Source organism: Pagrus major, chromosome 24, assembly GCF_040436345.1.
Source record: "Pagrus major chromosome 24, Pma_NU_1.0".
NCBI classification, from domain to species: domain Eukaryota; kingdom Metazoa; phylum Chordata; class Actinopteri; order Spariformes; family Sparidae; genus Pagrus; species Pagrus major.
Genome location: NC_133238.1, coordinates 7,115,492 through 7,139,246, shown reverse-complemented (window position 1 = coordinate 7,139,246; position 23,755 = coordinate 7,115,492). Strand labels below are relative to the sequence as shown.

General features: G+C 42.8%; 1 protein-coding gene across 1 annotated transcript in view; it reads left to right on the top strand.

Annotated features, from left to right (window-relative positions):
• Positions 1-15,681, top strand: part of pard3ba (par-3 family cell polarity regulator beta a) — a 183,866-nt gene extending 168,185 nt beyond the window's left edge. The window contains exon 24 of the mRNA XM_073462491.1: positions 14,415-15,681. Within this exon, the coding sequence (XP_073318592.1) occupies positions 14,415-14,841 (427 nt within the window). The 3' untranslated portion in view covers positions 14,842-15,681. The remainder of the gene's footprint in view (positions 1-14,414) is intronic.
• Positions 15,682-23,755: the final 8,074 nt, after the last annotated feature.

The following is a 23,755-nucleotide window of genomic DNA, read 5'->3' as shown; positions in this document are numbered from 1 at the left end:
TAGCAAAGCACCTCACAGATGGGAGCATATGGGGAGAGAGTAGAAGAGAGGTAAGAGTCAGACTGACAGGGATGAAATCGAGGTGGAATCAAGCTGTTCAGGGAGACATTTAAATATTTTACTTTCACTGCTAAAATTTTGTCTGCATATTATAGTTCTCCCAATGAAAGATCCTTGGTATGATCTTTTAAATGTGTGATTTTCAAAATATTGGAGGTGTCTTTCTACCATAGGTTCAAGTCTTTTGCACTTTTTATAGCTTTAAGGAATACAGCATATTCCATTTTTCTTACAGTCAAACAAAAACATAAGAGCAAGTCAGAGTTTACCCTACCCACCGACTTTCTTTCTTCATCACATCGGAAAACCTTTTCTCATCACAGTCCTGCTGCCCAAACTGTGGTTTCATTATACTGAGATCTGTCTGGCTACCTGCCCACCTCTCAAATCAAGATTTTCTTTGGACCTGAAGAAGAGTGAATGCCAAAGTTGCAGGGCTGATGGAAAGGAAGTGGACCTCAGCCTGGGACTGAGCGCTGAGGGCTACTGCATGGCAGCCAACAAGAGAAGCTGAAGTCTGGGAAAGAGGATTTGGAAAAGCGGGCTGGAAGTGGCAGCGTCGAGAGGTTTGCCCCAGGGGGGGTGATAGTGCTACTTTGGCTCTTACCTCCCTCTCCATTGGCCATTAACGCTGGGGTGCAGCTCAGCCTGCGGATAGGCTCTATGCTGGGGGATACACACAATTGCGCACACACACACACACGGCCATATGGAGAATATTAACATCATTACCAATTCAAAGCGGCAGGTCATGGGCGCGGTGACCCAGCCCCAGGTTATCCAATCAGAGCACCCCCTGACCGACTCCCCCAAGGTGATTGGATTAGGGGGCCGGATTGGCGCGGCAACGTTGCTGGCCACGGATGATAATTGGCTGATTAATGTGCAGCCGATGGCCAGTGAGTCAAAGAGCACAGGGTTCCAACTGAGGGACCATACTGGCCTCATGAAGCTCCTGTCGCATCTGGACAATGGAGCTGACCGACAAAGACGGACACAAGGTGTGCGTGTGCTTGAGTGGTTAGAGGTCTTTGCAAGTCCAATCAGTTCCTTGTAATCAAGACCCAAAACGAGATCAAGTCAGGCCAGGTCCAAATTATATTCAGTCTTATATGTCCAATGTTGGACCAGTGGATCACTTCAGTTGATGTGGGTAGTCATGTTTTTTGATACAAGATGGAGAGCATGAACTGTGAAGCTCAGGAAAAAACTTCTTGTTATTCTAAAGCAGTTCAGCAAGTGTTGGTGCCCCTTCCTGTCCTGGTCTGTGTGGTTCAATCAGGTCCAATAATCATTGAGTCTATTTCAGATCTGGTCTGCTCCAAAGATGCTAATTGGTCAGTTAGTCCAATACTTTGGTACAGATTAAAATATGCCAACACTTTTAGGATGGGTTGCTATTACATTTTGTACGGACGTTCATGGTTCCCAAAGGATGAAGCCTGCTGGCTTTGGTGATACAATACAAAATACATTATTAATCACCCAGGGGGGAAACTGGGTGCGACCGTACATAGAGGACAGACAACATGTGGGACAATAGAAAAAGACACATCTCAAGGCACTACAAAATATGGAGAAAAAAAAATATTCACTATAATGAATACATAGTGTAAACATCAATATGACTGGATAAGTAAATGATGGTGATCATGAATGACATCAACATCAAAATATTAATGGTATCAACATTTGCACAGCACAAGTATGATCACAGTCCTAGTCATCAACATTATATCATCACCACCATCGTTATTAATGATGATGGTGATTGTTACTGTTAATGATTAACAGTAACAGTCAGTGACAATGTTCCTTGATAACTCACTACAGCTCCCTGAAAACATTGTACATTGGATGATCCTCATTTTGCATGACTCTCTTGAGCTTTTACTATTCGACGGTTCAAGACCACTTCAAGTAAAGTGCTCTTGAGGTTAGGTTATGAGGTTGATCTTTGTAGTTTTTCCAGGAACAGTCTCAACAACTATTAATGGTTTGCAAGGAAATTTGGTTCAGACATTACATGGATACAGGATGAGTTGTGCTAGTTTTGATGATATCGTCACTTATTGTTCTTGTACCGTTAATCATATCAAAATACTAATTTGTCCATCCCTATAAGACTAAAAACATTCCCATCATCCTTAAAAAAAGTTGCTAACATGCTAAACTAAGATGATGAACTGATAAATATCATACCGGCTGAATATCAACATATTAACAATATGCATGCATACATGCTCACAGAGATATTGTTGATATGTTGTCCACTGTATAGCCTCACAGAGCCACTAATGTGGCTGTATACTCTTAGGGCCCTGATGTCAGGGCCATCAGTGAGCATCTGTGGCCGCCGTTTTTGTGGTGTGTCCCGCACCGTTGGCACAAGTTGGCCCTTGTCGGTGGCTATTCAGCTGACTGAGTAAGTATGATCATTGGCAGAGCCCGATGGTGAGAGAAATCATTATGATTGGCTGTTCAGCCAAGCGAATCAGTGCAAGGGAAGAGAATCAGAAAACCAACAAGACAAACCACTGCTGTAGTATCTGTGATTTCACCCATTTAGTGCAGTTTCTCCTTTGCCAGTGCCATTTGGATTTTTTTGTCAGGCTTCCTCTTGATTAGAGGTGGCTATATTAGCAGGAGAGGTGTGAAAAAATGCTGCTTTATCATAAGAACAGTTTGTATATCTGCAGTCTGGTTTCCTTTATTGAATGACTTATACAGACTACCACTACCTGGCGGTATGGAGAGTTCTTTCTTCTCACGGAGGAACAGATTAGTGTGTTGCAGCTCTTTGTCCGAGACACAGGCAAGATGAGACAACGTAACAGTCTGCCTTAATCGCAGCTTGTTTCTTTGTCGGTTTTGTGTGCCTGGGCCCTTGGTTAAAATATAACAATTTTGGGTTTCTTTTTCACAAATTGTATTTGATGACATGCAAAATTGTGGTCTTCAGGAAAAGACCTCTGAGGAACATACCTTTTTGCGCATGTGTTTGCAGTCAGTCACTCTAAGGAGCCTCTCAGGTTCAGCGTTTGAGGAGTGACTGAATGCTCAGCGCTCACACTAAGTGCCCTCTGCCCCTCCTTAAAAAACAGAGGGCAACATCTTGATTGTCCTCAGCATGTTGAGTATCCTCTGGTATGTGGGAAAGTGTCCCTTAAGGACTCTCATCTGACCTTCCTGAAAAGTGCACACACTCACATGCACTTCCCAGACTTAGAACCACTTGGTTTTCTCTGCCATGTCCCAGCACATGAACCTTTTCACCTTGCCTGTGTCAGCTCAGGCCCTAATGAGCCACGTCCAGCCTGGACACACCTAGCAACACAGAATAGAGAAGAATAAATGCCTCACCCCCCATCAGAGTGAAAGCAATCTGTTGATTAGAACAGGATGAATAAATAAGAAAAGACGAGAGGAATAATAAAAATGGAAATGTAAAAAATGTAAAAAGGTTCCCTAATTTTCACTGCTACCTTGCACGGTTGGGCAGTCGTACTGCAAAGGTCTGATATTATTTTAGCACAGTAATATCTTTGTGGCCTGTAGTAGTCTGGAGCTCTCTGTGAATTCGGATGGCTTTTTCAAGGTCATCGGAGAAATCATATTTTCGCTGCACTCGCCCCATCTTTATTAAAACCCAATCCCGCTTCTCACAGTTTCATAAGTGATCAACTGTTTTCCCCACCCGCTGCTGTCCAGCTGTCGAATGACTCACTTTAAACTCACCCAACTCAGTTAGAGTTATTGTCTCCGTAACTCATTTAATTTCTCGGTTCCTGGAGAGCTCGGAGTGTGTCTTTCCTCACAACAGTTTTTCTACATTTGCCCCAGAACAGCTGCTGATGTCTTTCCAGGGCCCTGCTTTGATTGGTTTAAAAGGTGATGTGACCCCCTCTTTTATTGTTAAATAAGCAACCATAGAGCATCTGAAGCAATGTGCGGATTATTTTGTTTGATTTCCCGAGAGGTGTCCTGACCCTTCTCTTATTTGCGGGCCCTTTATGAAGGAAAGGGCCCTGTTGGTGCACAGAGGCAGCGATGTTTGTCCAGCTAACGGTGTTTGGGAAATGTAATGGAATCAGCGGTAGGAAATGAAAGGGCTTTAGCCAGCTCTGTCACAGGCACAGCTGGGGCGCCAGTGGCTCTACCTGTTTACAATAACTACCCTTTTTCTGTTCCCTGCGTTTTTCCTTGATTCCATCAATCCTTTTGTCTGCATTTTTTGTGTCGCTTCTGTTTACATCTCTCACACGTCTCTTTGTATCTCGTCTCCTTCTCTGTCTTTGCCCTTCGTTTCCATCCCTCTCTCCCGCAGCCTCCTCAGGTCTGCGTATGGGAAAACAAAATCATGGCTTTATAAATAAAACAAGAGGTACACACTCTGAGGCCTTGGCACTCCCCATGAGCTTGGTGAGAAATACAAAGACTGTCATGTACAAGTCTGCGTGACATTCGGCCCACAAATACGGATGGACGGGTGGCTCTGTGGAAGACATGCAGGAGTCACCGTGAATCAAAATGTTCTCTTCTTTGCACAGAAAAGAATAGAGTGCAGCAGAATAGGCATACAGTGAACCTAGTTTGAACTGAGAAGAATCTGAAATTGAATATGAGTTGTGGTCAGCCGGAAAGTTTCCTCATTTAGTGAAAAAGAAATCCCATCTGTTTCTGTCATTAACTTCTACTTCAGTGCTTCTACCCAGCACGTCTCTATTACATGAATGCTCTCCCTCATGGAGTATTGTCCAACAAGTAAGTCAGACCTTTAACCTTCTTTGTCATGGCTTCATGTACTTTTGGTGGCGCAGGAATGTAATTTGTTTTCTTTACTCTCGCAGTCATCGTAACTATCTCTGGATAGAAGCAGCAGTGATGCTAGTGTTGGCAAGTCATTTAAGCATTTTCTGATATATTGATATATGATGTGAATGAAACAGAGGTACATTCGTGATGGCTATTACATTTGACAGAGTGTTTATTAGTCCAAAAAAGTTAAGAGAGCTTGTGGAACATAGCAAACTAGCTGCTAACACACATGTCACTGCCTGCCAGCAGCCGCTACAGGGCAGTCGGTGTTGTCAGGCAGAGCAGCTTCTTGTGTTTTGGAGAAGTGGCTCTGAAGGGAGGCCAGAAGAGAAGGGGTGGGATTTGTTCAGTTGGATACTTTCATAATATTTACCATGCTCTTGCTGGTTTCTACACTCTCACCAGCCCCAGCTTTAAATGTGCTGCAAATCATCAGAATGAAACGAAACAGAATTTTGTAAAATGAATGATTATTGTCGCATGACATCACTAAAATGATGAATGAGTCATTAAATGAGCTTCGTGAGAGAGTACATTTCTTAGTTTACATGCAGGCAGTTTGCCCCGGTGCCTCCCATCTCTCCTCACCTTCTCATTTCTGACTGAACGCTCCCACAGACCGACCGCTACCTGCCACTGATACTGTACACACTCCTTGTCATTGCTCAGTATATAGTAGCAGAGAGTGTAAACACGAGCCCATTTAGATGAGGCACGTGCGTCTAGGTGAGAGCCAATTTCCACCGCTGTTGTTGTCATAGCCTGGGTTGATTAGCAGAGCTGCCTGGACGGCCAGGGCGAGAGTGGCTAATGGTTTCCTCTGCTGTGGAGCCAGCCAGGTCTGCTCTGTGTCTGTAGCACTCAGCTAGCACAGTGCCATTAATGCTGTGACTTGGTGTATGTGTGTGTGTGTGTGTGTGTGTGTGTGCAGGCTTTGGACAAGGATAAATTTGGAGAATCTGGAGAATGTATCAAACACTAATGAGTATGTCAAATTGCTAAATATACTGTATTACATCTTTTAAATAAACAATTTGTACAGTAATTGATGGCCACACTCTCCTCCAACCTGAGGATTTTTTTTTGGCTTAAGCTACAACTTATCATCTAGAAACCATGGACAGTGTTCCACTGCCTTTAACCACAGATTTAATAGGGTGAATGTCTTCATTTCAAGCTCCTTTTTCTCTACCACTGATTCCTCTGCAAATTATGACACAAAATGTTTTACCCAGAAAAGTGTGAGCATGCATATGAATGTCTGTGCGTGGGAGTGTTTGGCAGTGAGGTGCGGCAGCTGTTTTTTGCCGAGCAATTAATGCATTTTGCATGCAATGCATGTCTGCTCCTCGTCGGTTGACTAACAGGTGAGCACATAGCTGGCAGATGTGCTTACATATGCATCTGTATGTTCCTCTTCATCTTTGCAATCGGAAAATTAACAAGTTAAATGTGCAAATGTAATTTAGGTGAGTGCAGTTAAGTGTCTGAGCATTTGCGCTAATTATTTATGCATGTGTGTGAACAAAAGAAGATAAACGTATGCTCATACTTAGACTTTAAACAGAAGGCAGAGCAGATAAGTAGTCAGTAAAGAATAATATATATGGTAGGATGTAATTAGCTGCCTCCAAAGCTCCAAATTGGTGCTTGTTTATTTTTTCTCCATTTAACAGGTCTGAAAAACTCCTCCAGCAAAAAAAAAAGTATTATTGAAAAGTTACAACTTTAGCAAAACTTTAACATAGTGCATGGATGCTGATTTTTCAAACAAATTTACTTTAAACATAATCATAACTCAACCAGTCACTGCAGATTTTCAGGCATCTGTTTCTGTCTCTGTTCATAAGCTTTTAATCTAAGTAAACACAACTGTACCTTGAATTAATTAACAGTTACGTTTCCTTGAATCCACCCTATGTAGAGTTCTTCTTGCTCTTCTCTGTAATATGTATAATAGATCAGTGTTTCAATCCTGGTCCTAGGGGTCCCTGCCCTGCATGCTTTAGATATTTCCCTGCCCCAACACACTGGATTCAAATGAATGGGTCGTTATAGAGCTCGATCAAGTCAAGTCAGATTGTTTATTGTCATATGCACAGTTAACGTTTGCAATGCAATGAAATTCTTCCTTTGCTTTCCACTATTAATGCTGTTGTAATACGAAACACAAGGTATGAGTTAAAAATATAAAAAGTGTAAAGGAATGTAAGTAAGAAACAATAAAAACAATAAGATAAAAACTTATACAGAGGATGTGCAAATGTACAATATGCACATATATAGTACAAATATATAATATAGTAGCATATATGATCTTCAAGAAGTATAAACATACAGTGTGTGAGTGTGCAGTGTGAAGTGTTTCCCTGCTCAACACACCTGATTCAAATGATCAGCTGATAACAAGCTGATCATTTGGATCAGGTGTGTTGGGGCAGGGGGGGGCACAGGAGCAGGAAGGAAAAACACGGTCATAGATTTATTGCCTGCATGAGTTGCATCACATCCCCATAGATTATCTAAAATAGGATGATATAAGTGAATAGAACAAGATTTTAATTGCTTTATAATCCAATACATGATGTTCAAAACTAGGGGTCACCAAATTAAAAGAATGAAAACAGAAATGTAGTTTGATGGTGTTGAATAAAAATGATGGATTTCTCTGGGTTTGAACAAGGTCGTCATTTTTACACATTGACATTTTAATTTGGAAATATTACATATTACGTCTTTATTATAAATGATGTAAAGCTATCCTGAAGTCAGGCCTATTTTTCTAAACACTGTACCAAATTTATTCAAAAATTCCACCAAAATATTGAATATATCTTTATCTAACATAGTTTAAAGATTTGAATCTAAAGTCTAAATAGCACAAATGACACAGCCTAGGCGAGGGAACTGTTTGTCCAAGTTTAATCATATTTGGTCACGTGTGTGTTCGCGTGTAAGTCTGACAAAGACACATGGTTGTTTTCCAGCTGTTTAGGACCGGGGGTATTTGGGGGACCAAGCTGGTGAGTGCGGGGGTCTAATAAGTAACTGGGAGTCTTGAGGGGAGGGGGGGGTTACTAATTTCCTCCTTCCGTTTCCTAGGGGCAGGTGCAGAATAACCCCCACCCCCCCCTCTTCCCCATGCTACCATCGTACACACAAATTCTTCACTGTCATAAGGCGGGAGCTATGTCTAAATGGCAGCGCACACACTCACAGTCCCAGATGGTCCTGCACACTCACACATTTTTCTTTCACTGGCGAGTATGTAATCATATACACTCCCAACACACATTCACATGCATATAAATATGGATGTAATATTCAGTCTGTCATTTGCTCTCACCACACACACACACACACACACACTCACAGGGTGGTTGGGAGTGTGGTATATGGTGCTGATGTTCTGGAAGTGTGAGTCAGATGTATTACACGGCGTGTCATTACAGCTTTCCACTCTAGTTGGTCCCTGTGGTTCACATCACACCCTGCGCTGCTGCTCTATATAGACCTCAGAGGGGACAGACGAGTGTCTGCATCTGTCTCTCTGCCTGTCTGCTGCTCAGCCTGGCTTATCTTCTTCAACACAGGAGCTCCTTTTTTTCTGTCTGGCTCTCTCTGTCTTTACACTGTCTCCATTTTCTTTTCTTTTTTTTTTGCAAATCAAGAATGCATCTTATTTAAAGAGCAAGCGGAAACGGGAAAATTCAATCACATTTCCAGTATGTCTAAAAAGGACTTTACGTTTGCTCAAATGGGGAAAAATGGAAAGAAATGTCATGATAAATAGGGATGGAAATGCATTTTCTGTGAATAATGATGTCGAGAAATGGTTCAGTTTCAATGCAGAACAGATCAGAACTGGCTCTGAAATGTTATCTGTGAATTACCTCCTATAATGTCATACTGTCGCTCTCATGTCTGTGTCTTCATCGCAGTAAATAGTAGCTTCATCAATAAAAGCTGTGTTACAGTATCACTGGTACACTGAATAATAACGGAGAGGAAAAAAAATAATTTACAAAGTGCAAATTAATTCTTCAAAGTCTTTCCATTTTCCTTTTTGGCATTAATTCAAACCTATTTATTTATTCCAGCGTCCCTCTTGGAAACATCTCATTTGCATGAGAATTTTCTTATTTATTTTTTTTATTTTGATGTTTCAAACGTGTGCTTAAAACTCACTCGACAGCTGAATGAATACACACCTACTGTCTGCATGTGTCTCGTTGTCATTAAGCTCTTTTCAAGCTAGATTAGCAGTGCTGGCAGAGCTGCTTTAATTGTCATACCAACAGTTTTATTCCGGCAGGGATCTGCCATGTTTGGCACGTTTTTTTGTTAGTCAAAAGCAACAGCTTTAGAAGAAATTTCATCCCTGTCCTCTTCTCACTTTTGTTTTCAGTGGCAGATGGATAAATCAGTACACAACTTAATCGTTTACATGTCTGTTTATCGTTAGAGGGAACTGCAATCGTCTTTCATTCTGGTTTGTATTTCCGTTTTACCTTTATTAAGTTACCCATTTGTAGACAATTCGTTCCATCTATGTGTTTGTGTTTCCCTCTCCTGTTCACTCTTCTCTGTTGGACGTAGCGCATAAACTTACTGATGAAGTTACGTAAGCTAACAAGTAAACAGAGTATCTCATTCTGACACTTAGAATATACAAACGCAACCATGCACTCTGTTTCTGGCTCGCTCTCTTACTCACTGAGGCTGCACTCACTGGGAATGTTTTAGTTGCATCTGTTAAATTAAATCTAAATTTATGTAAAATTCAAACATGGTGTCAGGGCATTTCAGGTTAGCAAAGGCCCACAGGAACACACAAACACTAAAACACATTCACTTGCCCCCATCTCCCAACCAGGCTGAAGCCAGCTGTGTGACCCAGGGATGAGGAACTCCCCGTGGGTCACTGGGGCCCGTGGACCCCCTAATCCACCAGCTGCTTGGGCGGACACACACACACACACACACACACAAATGCATACTCTCATGCTATTAACTACAATATCTCAGAACTTTCACGATGTTTGCTTTCGTATAATGTTTTTACAATGATATCAGATATTATACATTTTAAAATTAGTTTAAATCAGTGTCCAACAAAAGACACCTCCTCCTGCGCACACATTTAATCAGTCACCCACCTCCCTGAAAGAACATAAATATTCCCATATGAACAGACAAAAGGCAACTCTACTGAAACTGAACCTGACTTCAAGTAGCCTCTATAAGCATGGATGGATTACTGAACAGGCCTGCTGGGCACAGGCCCAGGGGCTACCACAGAGAGATGTGAAACTACCAAAAAGAGAAGCAAAACTACCACAAGTAGACACAAAAATATTAGAAAGAGACACGATGCTGTCACAAAGAGTCACAAAACTACCACGAGGAGATGCAAAAATAGATGGTGGTAAAATTAGTTAAAATCAGTGTCCATACTCACTTCCCTTCAGCTCCTCCTGCTCATACGTTTAACTTGTCAGACACCCACCTCCCTGAAGGAACATAAATACTCCCATGTGAGCAGACAAAAGGCAACCCATGCACAGCTACTCATGCTTCGCTACTAGGCTATGTCATTCCAGGGTCAGATGTCATCCAGACCTATGTATCATGGCATTACAGGGATTCATTTATTACTTTGTCATTCGGAAAAGCGGACACAGAACGTATTCAAGGGTGCTTTCACCCCTAAATGATTAGCAATTTGGATCTATACGTCTTTATTTTCTGCACAGGATACTATATTGTCAAATGATTACTCAACAACAGGGCTAGGCGATATGGGTAGAACAAGTACAATAGACACTTATGCCACAATTATATGGCATATATTGGGATAGCAATATAATATCAATATATTACCCAGCCCTACTCAACATGTTCATTTATTCTTGCTCATATTACTGCTTTGCTCTGATTAATACCTTGGAGGAGCTAAAAATAGCAGTGTACTGTAGACCAGAAAGAAGGAAAAGAAGAGGTGAAAAGATGACAGAGGCATTTAAATAACAGAGTGCTTAAGTAGGCGATGAACAGGTACGAAGGGGAGAGGTTACAGAGGGGACAGAGAAGGAGGGAAAATGAATATTCAAGTGGAAACGATGTGGACATTAAAGACCGCAGAGGGGGGGGGAATAAGGAGAATGATGAGAGAAGGAAGGGGAAGCCGGCGGAGGTTCCTGTCTGTTTGGGTGGCCCTGAGACGGGTTGAGGACCCAGGTGTTCCCTCCATCCCCATATCACTCCATCCTTCTTTCTTTCCTTCTCTTTGCCTCCCCTGGTGGCCTTCACCATTTAATCTGGATTAATGAGGAAGTTGACCTTCGCCTCTTTTTCTCTCTCGAGCTCTTTCCAGTCCTGCCTCACAGCCCCTCACCAAGAATTTTGTGGAGAAATACCTAGTTTTTACCCCATACACATCTCCTTCTGTCTCCTCACATCTTCATTTTAGATGGAATCTCTCTTTCTCTGTTCTCTCTTTGCCTATCAGATTCCTTCCTTTTTGTTTTTTTTATGCTTCCTCCCCCCATTTCTCTTTTCTTTCTTATCTCAAGCCTCGGCAATGCATGTGTTGTATGTCTATCTGTGTGCATGTGCGGCACCGTCTTTCCTGCTCTGCTGACTGACAAGGCAGTGCTGTTCATTCTTGGGACCACCTGTGTATCCTGTCCCACCACTCTGTTTGGGTGGTCAGGCCTCCCAGTCCACAGAAAACACAGAAATCTGTGATACACACACACACACACACACACACACACACACACACACACACACACACACACACACACTCACTCAAAGAAATCCACCTCAACACAGTTTGTGAATATTCTGAAGGGAATTCTGCTTATGCACAAGCACGGACACACACACACAACCAAGCTGTGTGCGACCTAATCTGCGGTGAGTGAGTCATTCTAATTGGCCAGTCAACAGGTGCTGAGCTCGACTCCAGGGACTGAACAGAGGAGACGCAGGGATACGATTGCAGAACAAGGGATAGGCTAAGCTCAAGGCTTCTGTATAATAACTACAGTGGGAGCCATTGTTGAAGGGTGGGAAGTAAATGTCTAAATCTGTTTTGCTGCTCTGTTGCTGATTGATAAAGTATGATAGCGATTTGAGCTGTAGCCAGCTAATGAAAGCTTTAACATTTGCTGCCGGGGCTATGTTCAGACCAACAATAGCACTTTATCAAAAATGTGCTTTTACATGCACTTGGTTACTGTCGGCTCTGCAGTAAATTGATTTCTTCAGCGTTATGTATACAAGGAAATGGTGTCTGTAATGGGGTTAGAGGATTAGAGATACCCGACTTTTGCCCAGCCAGATATATCCCAGGGAAAAAAACAGCAAAAGTTTTTTGGCCATGTACACATATACCAAGGCTTCTTTTCACATGTACACATGTGCTTGTCTGACTTAAACTGAAACTGACACCAAGTAGCCTTTATAAGCATGGATGGATTACTGAACGGACCTACTGGGCACTACTACAAAGAAACAGATAGAGACACAAAAAAACACAAAGAAACAAAACTGCCACATAAAGGCAAGACATAAAACAACTATAAAATAAGACACAGAACAACTACAAAGAGACATAAAACTATAAAATAAGGCACAAAACAACTACAAAGAGACATAAAACAAGTATTAAAAGATACAAAACAACTACAAAGAGACATAAAACTATAAAATAAGGCACAAAACAACTACAGAGAGACATAAAACAAGTATTAAAAGATACGAAACAACTACAAAGAGACATAAAACAACTATAAAAAAGTTACATGACAACTACAAAGCCTCATTTATTAGCTTTGTACCGGACAAAAAAAATTCAAAGTTTGTATTTAGTTTGGCACTTAGGTGGTGCCACTGTTGGGGGCAACAAAACTTAAAACAAAATCACAAAAAATTGAGGGTGTTTTGGAGCAAAATAGTTGATTCTGGCACAGTGCAGTGTCACCAGGAATGTACTGCTGTGGTTTTTGGATCATAAAAGTAAAATCCTTGAAGCATGTAGCTTGTCGCATTGTGCTAACTTAACTCACCAACATTATTCCTGCCTTGATAACTGTTAAAACTTCTGACTTTGTGGAAACACTAACTTTGTTGGGTCTTTGAGTCTAATAAGCCTTTTAGCTTGACTTCCGGTTTTCACTCATCAGGTTACTCATGTCACCAGTAACCTGTCACAATATACCCACACCGACACAGACCTTTAAGATGGATGCATTTGGTTTGTATTTGCCCTTTAACATCCTACAGTGTGTGCCCAAAAAGTTGTAGTTTTATGCTAAAGGTGGCAGGAAAGTTAGTTTGGAATAAAAAAGAAAAGGTTTGTTCGAGCAAAGTAATGCCAGAAGTTATTAATGATGATGACAGGGCTCTTGCAGATCACCACACTTATAAATAGGAGAGTTTCCCTTGCAGCTAGGCCGATGAAGACCTGACTTTTAGATTTGCTTACTCGCTCCAGCTAGACATGTGTGTCACTCAGCACTGGAAACAGCACATAAGATGGAAAACATTTGAATGGGCCTGTGAAAGGTGAGCAGCCCTCCCCTTTATCTCCTCCTCTCTCTCTCTTTATCTCACTTTCTCTCCAGTCCCCTCTCTTCCTCAGTCTCTCTCTCTCTCCTACCGTCTCCCCGAGGCCCGCGTGTCGCCTTACCCAGGGGTTTAGCCCCTAATCACCCAGAGCTAGTGGGAGGGAACCGGAGACTTCCAGCTGGCTGCCTCGTTACTGCAGACCCCTGGGACACACACACACATTCCTACACACACAAGCTAAACACACACTCACACACACAACCTCATATATGCTTACCAAGGCATTTGTTGTTATCTCTTGGCATCTCTCCATCCACGTCTCCCCCACAACTCGATCCTGCCAAGGCCACTGCCTCGCCACGTAAACTGAATAACAGGAGGAGGCTTACCGCAAGGAAGGGCCAAATCTCTGGCACGTCCTCTGCTCCCAACCAGTTTAAACCAGTATCGAAGGTCCCATATAATGCTCAATTTTCTGATTCATACTTTTCATTTTTGGTGTCCACTTGAAAATGTATACATGCTTAAATGTTCAAAAAAAAACATTATTTTGCAACTTTGGTCCATTTTTGTGCCTGTCTCTTGTCTCTGATTGGTCAGCTCTCAAAGGCATGAGCATGCCAACTGTGTTTTTGCATGAGATCTGCTGGTGTTGCCTTGCTGAGGGTGGTGACTGTACAGTTGTGACATCATAACCACAACGGTTCAATTAAAGGCACAGCTTCTAAAGAAGTGCTGTGTGGATTGAGCTTTTTGATAGTATTTAATAGCTCCTAGAGCTGCTTTATAATAAAAACAAGATATGGAAATCTACTTGCTACACCTTTAAATATCTCTTCCTCTACACCCTCAAGCGTACATACTGTCTACGTGTGTGTGATCATGTGTGTGTGGATCTATTCTAAGGGTGTTAGTCACTACTATCTAATTTCTTACAGACAACCATGTTTCTCTTTCAGGAGGGATCCGTATGATTACCCCACCCACTCCAGACCCGTGGCAAGAGAGCCTGCCCCCCACCCTGGCCACTACTATGACCCTCCTGTCTCCAGCCGCGGGCCGCTCCCTCAGGCAGGTGCACAGTCCCATCAGGCGCCCAGCAACCAGCGCTACTACCCATCCTCTCCACATGTAGGACAACAGCAACGTGCACCGATGAGGCAGGACGTTCCCCCCTCGCCCACGGCAGGTCGCAGAGGGCGACAGTACTATGAAGCCGCTGGGGGGCGAGTTGACGCCTATCGGCAGGCCAGCCCCGGCCGCTACACCAGTCCAGAGAGGCACCCCGCCACCAGGGAGCGCTACACCAGCCCCGAGCGCTACGACTACGGAGATGAAAGACAGCCTGACCCAAGGCGGAAGAACCCCCTGATAGGTGCTGTGTAAAAGGCTTTCTCAAGTGACAGACCTCTCTCACCTGACCCCTGACAGTGTGGTGAAGTTGAGTCAGTCATCCAAAGGATATAAATAACTTTAAGTGCATGTGTTTCCAGATTTGTGAAACATAATATCAGCAGTCTTCCAGGCTGCCAGTGTGGATGAGTGAGATTTTACTCTATTAATTTATCTGATCGGGAAACCTGAAAGCAATAAGTGACAAGCTGAGAGGCTAAAATAAGGCTTATTATCAGAACCATCTGGTCATAACTGTCTGCACAGGCCGAGACAGATTTAACAAGCGTTGAGGATTCATACGTGTGTGTGTGTACATAAAGTATATATAGATATCTGCAGTGTGCCAATGTTTATAAAACCAGAATATTATTTTGATTTTTTATAATGTAGAATTGAAATTAAGGACAATTAAATTAAGTACATAGATATATAGAGCGTAAACTTGGTGTTTATATAGAATCAACTCTATTGGGTAATGAACGCAGTGCTGACTTGTTTTTTTGCACAAGCTGATCAAACTGAAGGAAATAAAGAGGGCTCACCTTGACCAGCCACACCGCTGTATCAGAAGAGACACAGGAAGTTGCAGTCGACAAACAGGAAAAAGGAAGTAACCCCTTCAAAGTATCTTCTTGTCCTTGATGTTTTGTCGGTCTAACTTCCTCTACATCCTGTTAACGCCTTTTAATGTTTTTTTGTGTGTTTTTGTCTTTGGTTATTTGGATGTGGACACGTCTGATACATTTATTGTACATTTGTTAAACGTATAATGAAATGAGTGATTTATTTGTGACATTTTTGTGCTTTTCTAATAAAATGTATAAATCTTGATCCATGCTTGATTAAACATTTTAACATTTTATTGCTGAACTTCACTGCACTGAAAACTCAATGTGTTACTGGGGGTTTGATTCAAACATGCTGTCGAATCAAATGTTTTTTTATACAAATATTTTGCATTAAATATTTTCAAACTCTTTTTCTGTGCGGAAAAAAAATCATTTTGGTCCGTCCATATTTAAATTATTCAGTCCAACTATGACAACGGGATGAGTCATCACTTTAAAAATTCATTACAGTATTCAGCTTAATTTCTCGAGGCACAATCTCCAGATAAATTTGCCCTGTGAGATGACTGATAAGAGTAGCCAGCGTTCTGATAATGACTAAATCATCTTCAACAATTAGAGGCAGGGAAATCTCCACTAGAAAATGATTACTGCCCAATTTGCTCTCAGAAATAAAGATGGCACTGATTGGTGAAATTAGACTTGAAATGGGGAATAATTAGAGTGTGGAGAAGGCTTTTTCTATCAGTTAGTGTTTAATTAGCATCAAGGCCAACAGGGACCGGGCCTCTGCTGATCTGTCTAGTCTCTGCGCTGCTTTGACCCTCTCTGTCTGAGCTGGAATAGACCTTTAAAACCAGATACCACAGGCAGATACATGGATGATAATTGTTCTATTTATTCACTGTTTAACCAGTTTTTAACAAGTTAACTCTTTCCCAGATAATCAGGGCACATATCACTGATCCTAATCTACAGCAGATGAGGCAGAAGCTATCTGAGCGAGTAGCAGTATCGAACAAAGGATTATTATAACGCATTTCTATTCATCTAGTACTTTTCAAAACAACATTTCAATGCATCACAAACCAGAATAGATGAAAGCCAGAAAAATTCTAACAGGAAGAGGCACAGCAGCTGTCTGCTGACCATCCCGTGATAAAAAAAAAAAACAGTGCAAAATTTCTTGCTAATAACTGAAGCACATGCAAAGACTCGAATGAAGTTTATTCACATCAGATTCTGAATAAAAACACAACAAAAAGATTTTCTTTTTCTTTTTCTTTGCAAAAATTGGCTACCACACTTCATGTTCTCCAGTTTTGCATCAGTTGCCTTTTACACACAAATATTTCAGTCATGTTTCACACTGTTTTAAAGATGTTTTGCATGTTTTATTTTATTAAACAGTCACGTACTGTCTCGTCACCATTACCTTGTTCATTACCATGCCATGCCAGGCTGAAGGTTAGCTGTAAACCAAAGTGAGCACAGACGGTGAGCATCTGCGGCTCTAGTTTTTGTGGTGTGTCCCTGCCAGCTGAGAATGTTGAATCCCATAGGTGAGAGAAATCAATCTGATTGGCTGTTCAGCTAAGCGAACCAGTGAATGAAAAGAGAAAACGAAAAAAGGGGAAAGCCCTTTGAGCCTGTCGCTGTTATATCCATGATTTCACCCGTTAGGTGAATTTTTTCCTTATTTTTCTCCTCTGTTGCTCTAGCATAACAGCAGTTTGCACATCTGTAGTCCTGACTCTTCCTCATGGTATGGAGAGTTATTACCTCGCATGCAGGATCAGAGCATACAAGCTATTGGACCTTGGCTGTAGTCGTAGCGGTGTGTTCCAGTGCAGCTTTTTGGCAGAGACACAAGGCGAATAACAGTCGGCCTTTGTCGCCACTAGTTTTTTTTGTCAGTTTAGTGTGTCTGGACACAAAGACGCTGCAGTACCTAGACTTTGAGTGTCAGCTGATGAAAATGTTGCATTTACGGGCTGTTTTGTTAGACAATAAAATCCAGAAGACAAGAGGTCACTTGAATTCAACAACAGGAAGACGTTTGTTAGAGCGGTCCTTCCTCACAACAAAAAAAAAGCTTGACTAAAGGTTCACTAACTGCCTTTTTCCACGGCGCTTAAGGTCACATAATCACAAGAGTGATTTCACCGTGACAACTGAGAAACATCCCTCCACTGGAAACTGAGTTCAGATCAATAATGAACTTTGACGACTAAAAGTAAAGAAAGAAGTGGCTGAAGAGAAGTAAGGATTTAAAGCAACATGCAACTAAAGATCTTGTCATTTCAATGCAGAAATTTTACATCTTATATCTTTAATTTCCACCGATAACTAGTACGTAAAAAATTCTATATGTAGGTCCGTCGTTCTCAATGAGGGCAAAATATCGGACAGCACTTTACAGCCAGCTATTCACTGTACTTTAAAGAGTAACTACACAGTAAACGGCCTCCTTCAAGTGCTTGTGGTCAGTCTGCTGCCAAAGACGATAAACAACAGCAAGTGAACATCTGAGAATTAATTACATCCATTAAACAAAAGCTTTGAAATCACTGTCAGGAGGCTGTAACACACATCTTTTTATGTAATGAGTTACGGTGTGTGTCTTGAGTGTGCGTCTTGTTGGTTCATGGTTGTCCAGAAGAGATACTTAAGTTCACTCACATGACACAGTAGGAATCACACGCACACATACTCAGACTGGACGCGGTCACGGCTGTGGATGCACTGACAGACGTATTTTCATGCCTCGTATCAGCTCACACAGTGTAGAGGTTTTCCTCTCCCGAAGCATGACCTCTGATTTCAAGGAAGGCCGAACCCTTCCTTAAAGCTATTTGTCTATTCTCTCCACCCGTTCTCCTTTTTCTTTGGAACTTCCTTGACGATTCTAGGAGGCTCTTTTTTGGTGTTTGAAAATTCCCTAACATTTTCTTGCGTGAATTAATTTGACACCTCATAAGCCCACATTCTTGTTGCCGTTCCTGAAAAAGAAAAAGGATGCAGAAGCACACGCTGTTCCCCTGTTCCCCAGTCGATTGTCATGAACCACGGGTTGTGGGAGAATTCCCTGGTTATGTTCTCTTAGCATTACCTATTCTGCCGGCGCCCCTGTCGAACACCTTAGCTTGTTAGCATGTGTCAATCAAAAGGCCTGCTCTGGGGAGGGCAAAGTGGAGAGCTGAAACAGTTATCTCTCTCCCACACAGCTTCCAAAAAAGACAGAGCGGGGCGAGATAGACAGAAAGAGATGGAGGAGGGTGTATACAGTAGACAGAGTGTGTATGGGGACTGTGCACCCTTGCACCGCTGAACGAAGGTATGGGTGAGCGCCCGCTGTGACCTCGGCGTGCTCTCGTCTCCCCCCCTTTCATCCTCTTCATTAAAGGCACATTCTACCGCATTAGCCCGCTGTCCCTCTGTCCTTCACCTGCTGCCATTCATTTCAATCCAGCCCTCGTTAAGGCATCATGGTCTCGGAATCGAGAGCGGTCGGAGCGGGCTGAGCGGAGCATCTCATTTAATTATGCAGTTCATTAGAAAGCCGGCCCGCCCCCTCCTCCCAGGTCTGTGACAGGCCATGGGAATAGCTGGTGGCTAATGTGCAGTTTAAACGGCTTGAATATGGAAATTGGTCCAGTTATGGATTACCGTTAGCCGTTAGCCTGCCCTTCACCCACCTCATTCGCTTTTATGTCTGCTGTGTAGCCTTTTGATACAGTATCACTCAAGTTGGAGTGTGCTCTTTCAGCCAGCATGTTTGTTTGATATTGTTCATGAGCTGTGAAATTGAATTTCCACAGTTGGGCTGATATTGGAAATAATTTCATATCCTGTGCAATATTCTTGCTTGGTTTCACCTTGTGCTGTGTTTAAGACATCCATTTTTACTTAATGTCTTTTTTTTCTCTTCCTCTTCTTTCGCCGAGTCGATACAGCAACACTGTTAATTTAGATCGTATTTACCCTAAAAGCAATGCTGGCTCGCTGGCTGCCTCTCGTTTGCCCACACACACCACAGGCAAGCCACCAACCACCATCTTTTACACCAGCTGTCGCCATGGCAACGGGGCCGCCGCACCTGGCAAAGCAGCCCTTTTCGGAGCTGATGACATCGTCGTGGCAACAATGAAAGGTCCGTATACCCCAATGTGTGGAAAAGCTGGAGCCCCTCGTACACTGTGAAGTCCTTCATCAAATACAGCTACAATCCCATCATGCTTTGCTCCAACACTGGTGCTAAGTCATATATAGGGGCTATGCAGCTGTAATGCTATCTGCATTACTTACAAAGGTGACAGCTCGGTTCAGTGGGTTCAGCCAGTCAGTATGAATACAAACCTATATTCAATGAGCTATGGAGCTGTGGTGCCTTTTGAGATACTGTCTTTTTTTAAAGGTGTAATTTGTCAGAAATGAACATAATCTGATTGCAGCTCCAACACTATAGGGAGCAGCATAACCGCTAACTGCTCATTATTCAGTTTGCTGTAGCTATCTTTGGCTTTAGCAACTAGCTGCCGTTAGCAAGTAGCTCAGTTAGCCGTGGAGCTCGGTGGCCCTATTAGCTGACGGTGGTCTCTCCACACCGCAGCCTCGTTTCATGAGGGAATCACCGCTGACAGGAAGTCAGCTCAACCAGACTTAGGGAATCACCCCCAGTGAACATGGACACCAGACTGTACTTGTATTTTTGTGTTTCATAAGGAAAAATAGGTGTTAAAATATTGAATTTCCGAACATTTTGTGAGTGTAATTTGTTAACTTAGACTAAGTAGCCAGGCTGAAACTACGGGGTCACCTCTTGCTGTACAAAGTGGTATTGTGAGACAGGATAGGCTGGGGTTAGCAGTTTAGCATGCTAACTTCAGTAGACATCTTTACAACATAGTACATAGACATCTTTGACATAACGTCACCTCTGTTGTTTCTTCACATTCCGTTGATAATGTTCATTCATTCTTGTTTGTCAATTCTGACTGTATCTTACAAATTTCCTCTTCAAACCAGTGAACGCAACACCAACGTGACACCAGCGAACGCTTTGTAGGCTCCAACCTGAATGGGACAGCAACATGATACTGGATGATGGGACTGCATTGTTTATTTGCTTCCTGTGCTAAAGAGGCTCAGACCCCTGCCACTGTACCCTCTCACACCCCTGCCAGCCCGGGCATCCGAACCCTCCTGGATCTCCTCTTTATATATCTCCCCCAGCCCTCTCTGCTTTCCTATCGCTCCGACAATAAAAAACAACAAAAAGCGCTGTGCACTCTGGTGCAAACCCAAGGCTAGCTAGTGTGGTTTCGCTGGGCTGTGATGTGGCCAACAACAGCTGAAGTCCGTGACCCCTGGACCCCATCCATCAGGCTTTCAGCACCAGCCCTGGCCTCTGACACACACAAGACTTCAGCCAAGGAATGGAGGCACGCAACAGGGAAATGCATCAATGTCAGACAGACACTAGAACCATATAAAATTATATGTGAGCACTTTGTCCAACACTTGACATGCACACAGGGCAAATGTGTCTGCATGCACATCAGTGCGGGTGTGCATGTGAATAGATGGTCATAAATGTTTCCAGAGCACAGATGCTGCCAAACTGTGGTTCTGTGAGTGTCCAGACTGAGCTGTCTGTCATGCACGCACTCTAATTCTAACATGCTTTTCATTTAATTCCACTGCTGTCTCTCACATACCTGCCCTCTGCTCAGACACACACAAGCTGTCTTCGCAGACACACCGCGCGACGCTCTGCCCTCACACACATGTTAGCAATATGTGTGTGGCAGTGGCTCAGCTGACCGCCTGGCAGTCACTGTGAAATTGGCGCCCTTCTCATACAGATGCCAGGTGTTTTGCTTGGCAGTCAGGGGTGCTGGGGGTGAGCTTGTGTCAGGAGTGTTGGGTTGCTGTGAACGGCAGGGAAAGGATGGGGTAATATGTCGTGTGTCCCTGTTAGCCCGGCCGCTTGGCTAAGATCGAGCGCTGCCAGGCCCAAGAGGAATTAGAGAGTGCTTAGTTTCCGTATGAGCTTGGGAATGCTGTTTGATATATTGTCAGTGGGTATTTCAGGGGATTTTCCCGACACCGCTGAAACTCCGAGGTCTGAGCCATCAATATTCATCAATTAAGCATATTTTGCTGAGGCGGTCGATGTGAAACTATATATTCTACAAAGAACGCACAAATAATATATACAGCGAGCAAACCTAGAGGAGCTTGATGCAAAATGCAAACAAACTTCCTTCTCATATCTCGCAATACAACGGCACTATTCGGCCTGATGGGTCAAAAGGTCAAAGGTCAAGATTTCTTGGGGTGCATGTTATCTTAGTTTAGACTAGAGGTAGTGTAGTGCATTTCCTTTAAAATTCCAGCAATAAATGCTCCTCTGGTGATTTAAATCTGCACCTCTACACAGTTGGGGAACTTGTGAAAGACATTTTTAAGGAGATTAGTCTAAATCCATGGTACAGAGGCAGAGCTAGCCTAACTTTTAGTCTGTTATAATCCCATAAAGCAATGTGATGGCATCTTTCGTTGACGTTCTGGCTTCCGTTTGTAGTCCATTTGGAGCTTGTTTGTAGTCAGAGTGGTGTTGGCCAATCATGTTTGAGCAGGCTTTGGTTGCATGCAGCTAAACAGTGCGTGTGGAGAGCATAACACATTGATCAAAATGTAATCTCGGAGCCAATCAGCTATCAACGATTTAGTTTTGTTCTTTTTTTTTTTTAGATAATTGTTACTTGTGAAACAACCTGGTCATAGACGTCGTCTCTCGACTTCAAGTCCATTCCTCGCATCTCAAGTAGCTAATCGTAGAAACAGGATAAAGCCTTGGGTCGAATATCCACTATCTGAATATCCGCTGGCTACACCGGTAGCATCAAGGCATTGGCTGTTGCCCCCAGAGGCTAAATCATCATGAGACTATAGTCAATGGGTTCCGAGGCTGCCCGGTTTACAACAAAAATAAATTGACTTTAACAACTAAAATCTGTGGATTTGCCCTTTAATGTCCTCCATGTTTACAATAAATGCTGCATGTGATGGAGTCAGTGCTGGTCTGCTCATGTATTCCAGCGCTGCTGCTGATTTATCACTATTTTGATGAAATTTGAAAGGATGATGCATTTGAAGTGCCTGCATAATTCATGCTCACAATATGTTTGCTTCCATTCTATTCTCTATTGCATTGCATCTTCATGTAGAACATATGTTTTATGAACATATTTGGACACTATGTGGACACCAGAATGCAATGCAAATCACTCTTTCTGGCGAGTTCCTGCACAGGCTCCACGCTCGGACCAAGTGGAGTTTAATTTCTCAAATCACATGTCCGTCCGTGTAAGTGCAACAAACAGGCGGGTCATTTGATTTCCGGCCTCATTTTCATTTTGCAGAGATGGTCATTCCAACGTGGATTAGATAAGGGTGAAGACAAAGTGGAGCCTCATTGGAAAGTCACTGTAGCAGCCAGCAGTGTAATCCATCCACGCATTCCTTCCAGAGAATGCCAAACAGCTCGCTGAAAATGAGCTGTGGACCCGACTCCATTAGATCGCCGCTCTGTCTCTCCGCTTTCAAAAAACACACACACCTCACACTGTAGCTGGGAGTTAAACACACACACAGTCACTCTCACTCTCTCTCTCTCTCTCTCTCTCTTTCTCCGCCTGCCACCAGCTTCATTAGTGCTAAAAAATGTCCTGCTCGTTAAGGCGAGGCAATTAGTGGCTAATTGAGAAGCTCTCTGCAGTGAAACTTGCTTCCTCGTGCTTCTCTTGTTCCAGCCTCTCCACAAGTGTGTGTGTGTGTGCATTCTGACCAGTTTGTACATCTGGATTCCACCTCCAGCTCATTTTCTTGAGGCGATTGTTCGCTACAGAGCGGCAGCCTGAGGGAGATAAGGAGTGAAACAAAGGGAGAAGTTTTCTAAGTTTTTGATGCAAGATTCTTTTCATAGCGGGAAAAGAGTTTCCGGTGGAGGAGCAGAAACATCTGACACGTAATTCTTTTTTTGTTTTTTTTTTGCATAATTATTTGTTGTAAGTGTTTTGCAGCTTGCTGAGGCAGTTTAGGGGCTTTTCTGAGTTTTATCATGCAGTAAACAAAGAGAAGACCTAATAGGGAGTTTCACCGAGTCATTTTATTGTGCCTTCCCCTTCATTATGCCTCCGTTCTAGACATAACAACCGCAGCTACACTCTGCACTTTCTCACACAAACACAAGTCACCAACTGCCTGCCCTTCTCACTCCGCAGCTTGACTTTCCATCCCTCCGTCTCTCTGTTTCCCTCCGCCACACT